The 7,736-nt window shown below is 45.8% G+C and overlaps 1 protein-coding gene across 1 annotated transcript; it reads left to right on the top strand.

Annotated features, from left to right (window-relative positions):
* The first annotated feature begins 529 nt into the window (after positions 1–529).
* Positions 530–4,865, top strand: LOC119923045 (olfactory receptor 4C15-like). The gene is made up of 2 exons (XM_038742615.1): positions 530–595; positions 4,242–4,865. Exons 1-2 carry the CDS (start codon positions 530–532, stop codon positions 4,863–4,865), a joined length of 690 nt encoding a protein of 229 aa, XP_038598543.1.
* Positions 4,866–7,736: the final 2,871 nt, after the last annotated feature.

Here is a 7,736-nt window from a genome sequence, read left to right as displayed (position 1 = left end):
TAAACCGGTACCCTGTTGTGCATGCTCACCGGTCTGATCATCACCAACACTGAATTGATGGAAAAAAGGAACAATGTGACCGAATTCCTTCTCTTGGGACTCACCCGGAATCCAGAGTTGCAGAAACTTTTATTTGTTTTGTTTCTAATCATTTACCTGGTAACTCTTTTGGGAAACCTGCTTGTGGTTATAAACCATCAAGGCCAGTCAGAATCTCAGCTCCCCTATGTACTACTTCCTCTGGTACTTATCTTTCATAGGTGCTTTCTACTCCTCTTTCACTGCTCCCAAAATGATTGTAGACAGCCTGTCTGCTAGAAAAGTCATATCCTATGATGGCTGTATGGTCCAGCTCTTTCTATCACACTTCTTTGGAAGGACTAGACTGTAAGCCCATTGTTGGGTAGGGACCGTCTCTATATGTTGCCAACTTGTACTTCCCAAGCACTTAGTACAGTGCTCTGCACACAGTAGCGCTCAATAAATATGCTTGAATGAATGAATGACAGAGGTCATCCTTCTCATTGTGATGGCCTTTGATCATTGCATGGCCATCTGCAAACCCTTGCACTATTTGATCATCATGAACCGGCAGGTGTGTGTCCTACTGGTGGGGGTAGCCTGGGTATTGGGCTACTTTCATTCAATAATTCAGGTTCCCATTCTATTATCTTTGTGTGGAAACACTCTGGGCATGGTACTCCCCTCTGCAAAAATCTCCAGTGGCTGCCTGTCAACCTCTGAATCAAGCAAAAACTCCTCACTCTTGGCTTCAAGGCTCCCCATCACCTCCCCTTTTCTCCTTCTACAGCCCAACCAACACCCTCCACTCTTCTGCTGCTAACCTCCTCACTGTGCCTTGTTCTCACCTGTCCCGCTGTCGACCATTGGCCCACGTCTTTCCCCTGGCCTGGAATGCCCTTCCTCCACATATCTGCCAAGCTAGCTCTCTTCGTCCCTTGAAAGCCCTACTGAGAGCTCACCTCCTCCAGGAGGCCTTCCCAAAATGATCCCCCTTTTTCCTCTCCTCCTCCCCATCCCCCCGCCCTACCTCCCTCCCCTCCCCATCTGTATATATTTGTAGAGATTTATTACTCTATGTATTTACTTGTACATATTTACTATTCTATTTATTTTGTTAATGATGTGCATATAGCTTTAATTCTATTTGTTCTGATTATTTTGACATCTGTCTACGTGTTTTGTTTTGTTGTCTGTCTCCCCCTTCTAGGCTGTGAGCCCATTGTTGTGTAGGGACCTTCTCTATATGATGCTGACGCACTTCCCAAGCGCTTAGCACAGTGCTCTGCACACAGTAAGCTCTCAATAAATACGACTGAATGAATGAATGAACACCATCCCTCTTCCATATGGGGATTACAGTTTCAATCCCCACTTTACAAGTGAGGTAATTGAAGCCCAGAGAAGTGAAGTGACTTGTTCAAGGTCATACAGCAGACAAGTGGCAGATCCAGGGTCAGAACCCATGACCTCTGACTCCCAGGCCTGTGCTCTATCCACTTAACCATGTGTACATATCCATAATTTATTTAGGTATTTTAATGTCTGTTTCTCCAAATACACTGTAAGCTCCTTGTAGGCAGGGACCATGTTTACCAACTCGGTTGTATTATGTTCTCCCAAGCACTTAGTACAATGCTCTGCACATAGTGTAAGTGCTCAATTAATATTAGTGATTAATTATTACTTTCTTACATTCCTAATCTCCCCTTCAACATCCCTATGTCCCTCTAGTATACCACTGTGATCTGTTCATCCACACATTAATTCGAATCTCCTGAACCTACTAATATTTTCCACCAGCACTTCTTCCTGTTACAGTGAACAGTTACAGAGAAGTAGCTTGGCGTTTGGACAGAGCACAGTCCTGGTAGTCAGAGGAACTAGGTTTTAATCCTGCCTCTACCACATGTCTGCTGTGTGACCTTGGGCTAGTAACTTCACTTCACTTCACTTCTCTTCTTTTCACTTCTCTGTGAGCTCTGTTAAGACTGTGAGCCCCATGTGGGACATGGACTGTGTCCGATCTGATCAGATTGTACCTTCCCCAGTGCTCAGTATAGGGCACGGAACATGGTAAGTGCTTAAAACGTACTATTAAACAAAACAAAATACAGTGAAGGTGAAATGCTCATTACTGCAGGGTGAAGTGTTTTCTTTTGTTTGGTTTGAACCATCCTCCCAAATCTTTGCAGCTTGTCACCTTCTCCACATGTGGTGTTATTCGCTCCCCTCTTCTAGGCTGTAAACCCGGTGTTGGCAGGGATTGCCTCTTTACTGCTGAAGTGTACTTTTCCAGCGCTTAGTACACTGCTCTGCACACAGTAAGCGCTCAATAAATATGATTGAATGAATGAATGAATGAATGCCTACCAATTCCAGATTTGCACTGTCTGCAGCCTTCATAAGTTTAATGACTTTAATCACACCACCTCTCAGATTTGAACATTAATGCTTTAGTTCTCTTTTCACAAGGAAGCTTTGTCACCCCCCTGATCATCTCTGTTGTTCTTCTCTGGCTCTTCTCCAGTTCCACTTTATCTTTCTCAAGATGGAGCAACCAGATCACAAATCAAATTACTTTGAGATCTCTTCCCTTGAACCATGCTTGATAACTCTGAGTCCATTCTCATATAATTGTAATTTGGATTGTTTCTCCTTAGGTGGATCATCTTTTCCTTATTCACCTGAAATTGCTCTCTCCCTTTAAAAATATATCAACCATCCTATAGACTAGTAAAATATCTACCACCATCTTCCTCTCCCCTGTTGCAGTACAAACGAGGCTAAGAATATTTCTGACAGACATACTACTCTGTTACACCTTTATTTAAACAACCTAGTGTCTTTGGACACCTAAAAATGGTTTCTTGACTTTTTGAATATGTGTATATCCTCTAGATTGTGAGCTCGTTGTGAGAAGGAACATGTCTACCAACCCTGTTGTGCGATAATCTCCCAAGTGCTTAGTATTGTGCTCTGCACACAATAAGCACTCAATAAATATGATAGGATTTATTGATGTCCATTTTTTCTTTCTCTTATTTTTCTGTAATGTTCTTTGGGTCTGACCCCCAACTAGGCTATGAGTTCCTTGAGAGTGAAGATTATGTTTTAGAAATCTGTTCAACTGTGCCAAGCATTTAGCAGAGTAATCTGCACAAAGAAGGTGCTCAACAAATACTTTTGATTGATTGATTGATTGCTTACTGTCAGATAGTGGTGGGAATGCCTTTAAGGTCTAGCCCATTCACATTATTGATTTTCTGGATTTTTGACTATCTGGATTGTATTTAGTTCTGAATGATCAGAGACACAGCATGGCCTAGTAGATAGAGCACGAGTATGGGAGTCAGAAAGACCTGGGTTCTAATACTGGCTCCACTATTTGCCTGTTGTGTGACTTAGGGTAAGTCACTTCACTTCTCTGTAGCTCCGGTACCCCATTTGTAAAATGAGGATTAAGGCTGTGAGCCACTTTTGGGCCATGGACTGTGTTTAACCTGATTAGTTTGTATCTATCTCAAAACTAAGTACAGCGCTCAGGAACATAGTAAGTGCTTAACTAGTTCCATAAAAAAGGATCCAGTTTATGTGAAGTGGTATTGTTATGCACATTTTTTTATATTTGTAGTACTTCCTTGTTAGATGGAAAACCCTTCAAGGACAGGAAGTGAGTTTTCTCCTCCCTTGTCTTCTGAACAGAGCTGATGCTTAAATAGTCAATCAGTGCAGCTATGTAACTGTGCAATTAGAAGAGTTGAAACCTGGAGGTCCCTTTTAGCCTAATTATTTTGGAAATATGTCAAAAATTCAGCAATAGAGAACCCTCAAATGTCTTCATATTTGGTCATTATGACTCCAATATGGATTAGATTTTTATTCTCTTTCTAGATAAACCAACTCTTACCCATGTCCATCATGGAAAACCTGGAGAAAAAAATGTGACTGAATTTATCCTCCTGGGTTTTACCCAAAATCCTAACAGTCAGAGAACATTCTTTATCATTTTCTCTTATCCTATCTTGTCACCGTGATGGGAAATCTGCTCATCATCATAGCCATAAAGGCCAGTCAAACTCTGGGCACCCCCATGTACTTTTTTTCTGGCCTATTTGTTCTTCATAGATACCTGCTATACATCCTGTGTTGCTCCCAAGATGATTATAGATTTGCTGCAGGAGAGGAAAACGATCTCCTTCCGTGCCTGTATGTCACAGCTCTTTGTAAGTCATTTGTACACCAGTGACGAGATCATCCTCCTCATGGCGATGGCCTTTGACCGCGATATGGCCATCTGTAAGCCCCTGCACTACACAGCCATTATGAGTCAGCACGTGTGTGGCCTGCTGATGTGGGTGGTCTGGATAGGAAGCTTCCTTCAAGCAACCATCCAGATCCTCTTTATGGTCCAGTTGCCATTCTGTGGCCCTAACGTGATCGAACACTTCATCTGTGACTTGTTCCCTTATTTGAAGCTTGCTTGCACAAACACCCAGGTCTGCCGCCTGGTGGTCGTGGCCAACAGTGGGGTGATGTGTATGATAAGTTTTCTCCTACTGGTCTTTTCTTACATCGTCATCTGGCACTTCGTGAGGACTCACATTTCTGCAGGGAGATGGAAATCCCTCTCTACCTGTGTCTCCCACATTGTCATAGTCGTTTTGTTCTTCTTTCCATGTATTTTCATGTACATAAGGCCCAAGTGTATTCTCCCTGTGGTCATATCGGCGCCCATATTTTACACTATCATCACCCCCATGTTGAACCCCGTCTTTAACACCATGAGAAACACGGAGGTGAAAAGTGTCATGAAGAAGCTGTGGAGCAGGAAATTGAAATGAATTCTTTCATTTATGCAAGTGGTTGGGTGAGGAGAGTGTTGACTTAAGAGACTGAGGAGGGACAGGAACTGTTCATGGATTCCAGATCATCTGGGGCATGAACATAAAGGTCTGGGCTCATTCTGGGCACAGATACAGGGGGAAGAATAAATAAACCAAATCTCTGGATGGAGGCTGGGTTGTCTTGCCACAGGCCACGTATCTCTTCTCCTTTTGGTGTAGTTAGGAGCACTACCATGACAGCGGTCTCTTCTTGGGGACGAGTTCATGATCTCCCCTTTCCTCCACCCCCAAGATGCCCCCAGGCAACTAGCTAGGGCCAGCAGATTGGAAGCTGGAACAGTAATGTTCTTAGTCTTTATAAGGAGGGTTGGCCATGCACTCACTTTCATAATGGGACCACACTGAAGGCTCCTTTAACACTATCAAAGTGTTACTGGCAGGACATGTGGCTCAAACCTCTCCAGACCATACTGTGCCCTATAGCCTGAGGACCTCAGTAATAATGATATTGGTATTTTGTTGAGCACTTAATATATGCCAAGACCTACACAAAACACCGGATTAGATACAATATCATCAGAGTGTGTACAGTAACGTGCCAGTTTACTCGCTGTATCCTGATCTTGTCTATCTCACTTCCATCACCTTTCCCATGTCCCCCAGCCTTACCCCCCCCGCCCCAGTTTGGAACCGCCTCCCCCTTCCAAATTTGCCAGACCATCACTCTCTTCACCGTATTCGCCTCTACCACCCCCTCCAGATTCTTGTAGCCATCATCTACCTCCCCTCCGGCCCCACCTTCAACTTCTTTAACGATTTTGACGCCTTCCTCACGTTCCTTCTCTCCTTTTCCATGCCCACTCTGATCCTTGGAGACTTCAACATCCCTGGTGACTCTTCTGCTGCCCACCTTCTATTTCTCCTTGACGCTGCCAACCTCTTGCTCCACCCCACCTCGCCCACTCACCAACCTGGTCACATCATCTCACCTCATCATCTCTTACCGCTGCATTGTCTCCACCCTTACGAATTCTGAAATCCCTCTCTCTGATCATAACCTTCTCATCTGCCTCCTCACTCACACTCCTTTCCCCTGTAAATCTATATTACTCCCGCACAGAGACCTCCGCTCTCTCGACCCCATCCATTTTTCTGAGGGCCCCACTTCGCCTCCCTTTCCTCTCTACCCAATCTTTATGATCAGATTACTGCTCTCAACTCTACCCTCTCTACTTAGCTCGACTCGCTCACTCCCCTTTCCCTTCGCCGGTCTCGTACCACTAACACACAGCCCCGGATCACTGCCAATGTCCGCCTCTTTTGCTCTTATGCTCGAGCAGCTGAACGCTGCTGGAGAAGGTCTAAGCACCATGCCAACCTCGTTCACTTCAGGTTTATCCTTTCCTGCCTTAACCCTGCCCCCTCCTCTGCCAGACAAAATTATTTCTCCTCCCTTATTGACACCTATGCCCATCATCCCCTTCAGCTCGTCCGTACATTGAACTCCCTTCGCAGGCCCCCTGTTCCTCCCCCTCCTCCTTCCATCACGCCCAACGATCTGAACACCTACTTCATTAGTTAAATTAAATCCATCAGGTCTGAGCTCCCCAAAGACATCCCCCCCTTCTCCAACCCACCGGCTCTCAACCCTCTCCTCTACTCTCCCATCCTTCCCAGCAGTATCCTCAGATGAGATCTAATCCCTCCTCTCAATTGCTACTCTCAGCCTCCAGTGCTTCTGAACGCATTCCCTCTCATCTTATGAAATCTCTCGCTCCGTCCCTTCTACCCTCCTTAACTTCCATCTTCAAATGCTCACTCTCCACTGGTTCCTTCCCCTCTGCCTTAAAACATGCCCACGTCTCTCCCATCCCAAAAAAAACCCCACTCTTGACCCCACCTCACCTTCTAGTTATCGCCCTATCTCCCTTCTACCATTCCTTTCCACACTCCTTGAACGAGTTATCTACACGCGCTGCCTCGAATTCCTCAAGGCCAACTTTCTCCTCGACCCCCTCCAATCTGGCTTCCATCCCCGACATTCCTAGGAAACTGCCCTCTCAGTGGTCACCAATGACTTCCTGCTTGCCAAATCCAATGGCCCCTACTCTATCCTAATCCTCCTCGAACTCTCAGCAGCCTTCGACACTGTGGACCAGCCCTTTCTCCTCAACACTCTATCCAACCTTGGCTTCACAGATTCTGTCCTCTCCTGGTTCTCCTCTTATCTCTCCGGCCATTCATTCTCAGTCTCTTTTATGGGCTCCTCCTCCCCCTCCCATCCCCTTACTGTAGGGGTTCCTCAAGGGTCAGTTCATGGTCCCCTTCTGTTCTCTATCTACACTCACTCCCTTGATGAACTCATTTGCTCCCACGGCTTCAACTATCATCTCTAAGCTAATGACACCCAAATCTACATCTCTGTCCCTGCTCTCTCTCCCTCCTTCCAGGCTCATATCTCCTCCTGACTTCAGGACTTCTCCAACTGGATGTCTGCCCGTCATCTAAAACTCAACATGTCCAAGACTGAACTCCTTATCTGCCCTCCCAAACCCTGCCCTCTCCCTGACTTTCCCATCTCTGTTGATGGCACTACCATCCTTCCCGTCTCACAAGCCCGCAACTTTGGTGTCATCCTCGACTCCGCTCTCTCATTCACCCCTCACATCCAAGCCGTCACCAAATCCTGCCGGTCTCAGCACCGCAACGTTGCCAAGATCCGCCCTTTCCTCTCCATCCATACCGCTACCCTGCTGGTTCAAGCTCTCATCCTATCCCGTCTGGACAACTGCATCAGCCTTCTCTCTGATCTCCCATCCTCGTATCTCTCCCCACTTCAATCCATACTTCATGCTGCTGCCCGGATTG

This window comes from Tachyglossus aculeatus, unplaced genomic scaffold (assembly GCF_015852505.1).
Source record: "Tachyglossus aculeatus isolate mTacAcu1 unplaced genomic scaffold, mTacAcu1.pri scaffold_138_arrow_ctg1, whole genome shotgun sequence".
NCBI classification, from domain to species: Eukaryota; Metazoa; Chordata; class Mammalia; order Monotremata; family Tachyglossidae; genus Tachyglossus; species Tachyglossus aculeatus.
This window is presented reverse-complemented; position numbering and strand designations above follow the sequence as displayed.

Excerpts from the sequence above, each read along its gene's own strand:
- LOC119923045 (XM_038742615.1), top strand. The coding sequence starts at position 530 with ATGGCCTTTGATCATTGCATGGCCATCTGCAAACCCTTGCACTATTTG. Across the intron at positions 596-4,241 it reads TGATCATCATGAACCGGCAG|CTCTTTGTAAGTCATTTGTA; the intron begins GTGTGTGTCCTA and ends TGTATGTCACAG.